Source organism: Sphaeroforma arctica, assembly GCF_001186125.1.
Source record: "Sphaeroforma arctica JP610 unplaced genomic scaffold supercont1.5866, whole genome shotgun sequence".
NCBI lineage: Eukaryota > Ichthyosporea > Ichthyophonida > Sphaeroforma > Sphaeroforma arctica.
Genome location: NW_014034692.1, coordinates 1 through 1,823, shown reverse-complemented (window position 1 = coordinate 1,823; position 1,823 = coordinate 1). Strand labels below are relative to the sequence as shown.

At 40.0% G+C, this 1,823-nt stretch overlaps 1 protein-coding gene across 1 annotated transcript; it reads right to left on the bottom strand.

Annotated features, from left to right (window-relative positions):
- Positions 1-101: 101 nt before the first annotated feature.
- On the bottom strand, positions 102-1,603 carry SARC_15275 (hypothetical protein; the record flags this gene model as incomplete). The annotated part of the gene is made up of 3 exons (XM_014290600.1): positions 102-237; positions 756-831; positions 1,489-1,603. Coding segments are annotated over 3 exons (327 nt in total), but the record flags the coding sequence as incomplete, so codon positions are not given.
- Positions 1,604-1,823: the final 220 nt, after the last annotated feature.

Genomic DNA, 1,823 nt, shown 5'->3' with positions numbered 1-1,823 from the left:
TATATATATATATATATGTGTGTGTGTGTGTGTGTGCGTGTGTGTGTGTGTGTGCGTGTGCATGTACTCAGATAAAGACAGTAATAGCATGCGTCCACACACCTCTAAAAACTTGGCAAACAGCTGTTCCTGGAATGACTTGATGATCTGCAGCTCACCTCTGCGCTTAAGTTCGAATCCCTTGAGCTCAGCTAACGAGCCATCGTGGTTGAAAACGGCGTATCGTTTCTTTAGCAACTGAGAAGAATGCGGTAATGCAGGGGTAGGGAGAGAAGATAAGTGGGAGATGATGTATACATGTACACAACACACATGCATGCATGTTGTACTTATGCACTTAGACACATACGCAGGCACACACAGAAACGGTATATATATAATACTCATATATTCATGATACACCTTGCATATATATATAACATACCATGGCTGCATTTGTACAATTAACGTTAATACCGGATACACATTCCATATATACAACATACTATGATGGCTGAATTTGTATAATAAAGGTTAGTTCCCGATACACCAAGCCTATATATAACACTACAGCTGCATGCGTACAATACACGTTAATCCTCAATACCCATTACATATTTAGAACATACTATGACGGCTGATTTTTTTTTAATACACGTTAATTCCCAATACACCTTGCATATATATACCATAATAAACGTTAATTCCCGATACACATTGCATATATATAACATACTATGGCTACATATGTGTAATACACTCTCCGAGGCACATACTTTATCCTCCTCCGTTGACGACGGCAGAATCATCGCTCTGTAGGGCCCATCCACTTCAAAGAAAATGGAGTTCTCACTGCACAAGTACCATAAGTCAACGAACACTTCAATGTTAGTAAGTACCAATAGTCAACGGACGCTTCAATGTTAGTGACTGCACTGCACAGGTACCAATAGTCAACGGACACTTCAATGTTAGTGACTGTCCCGTTGTGTGCATGCATAGTGTAAAGTGAGCTACGTTAGGCTAGCTGTTGCTGCTGTGCATGTATATGCCAAATATCAATAGTCAACGGACACTTCAATGTTAGTAAGTACCAATAGTCAACGGACGCTTCAATGGTAGTAAATACCAATAGTCAACGGACGCTTCAATGTTAGTGACTGTACTGCACAGGTACCAATAGTCAACGGACACTTCAATGTTAGTGATTGTCCCGTTGTGTGCATGCATAGTGTAAAGTGGATTACGTTAGGCTAGCTATTGCTGCTATGCATGTATAGGCCAGTGCTCGCATGCGACACACAACGGCCGTTCTTTGGACGAATCAGAAGACCGGGAAGCACTCCACGCCAACCAAACATGGACGAGTGACCAATCAAATGTCAAAGATATCATTCAACACAAATGCCAAAGATATCATCGAACAGTAAAAGCCAAAGATATCATTCAATATAAAATCTAAATATATCAATATATCTGGATGAAACCAAATGAAATCACCACGCCCACCTTTTGGTGCTGTAGGTTAATTTGTCCTTGTCAACCAAATCCTGATATTGATGATTGGTGAAATGCTTATGTACAAGCAGATTCAGCATGGCTCCAGGATACGACACAGTCACCTGCAGGGTCGTTTATTGGACAGTGTGAGAGAAAAACGACGCCTTAAAGCACCAACACAGAAAAGCAGGTAGATGAGAATAGCGAACTGTACGGGAGCGAGAAGTCCTAGTAGCAACGGAAGTATCCAAAACAGACTGATAGCAAAATTATGTACACATACGCGACTAATCTTATGAATATATATATACATATATATATATACACGTATATATATATATATA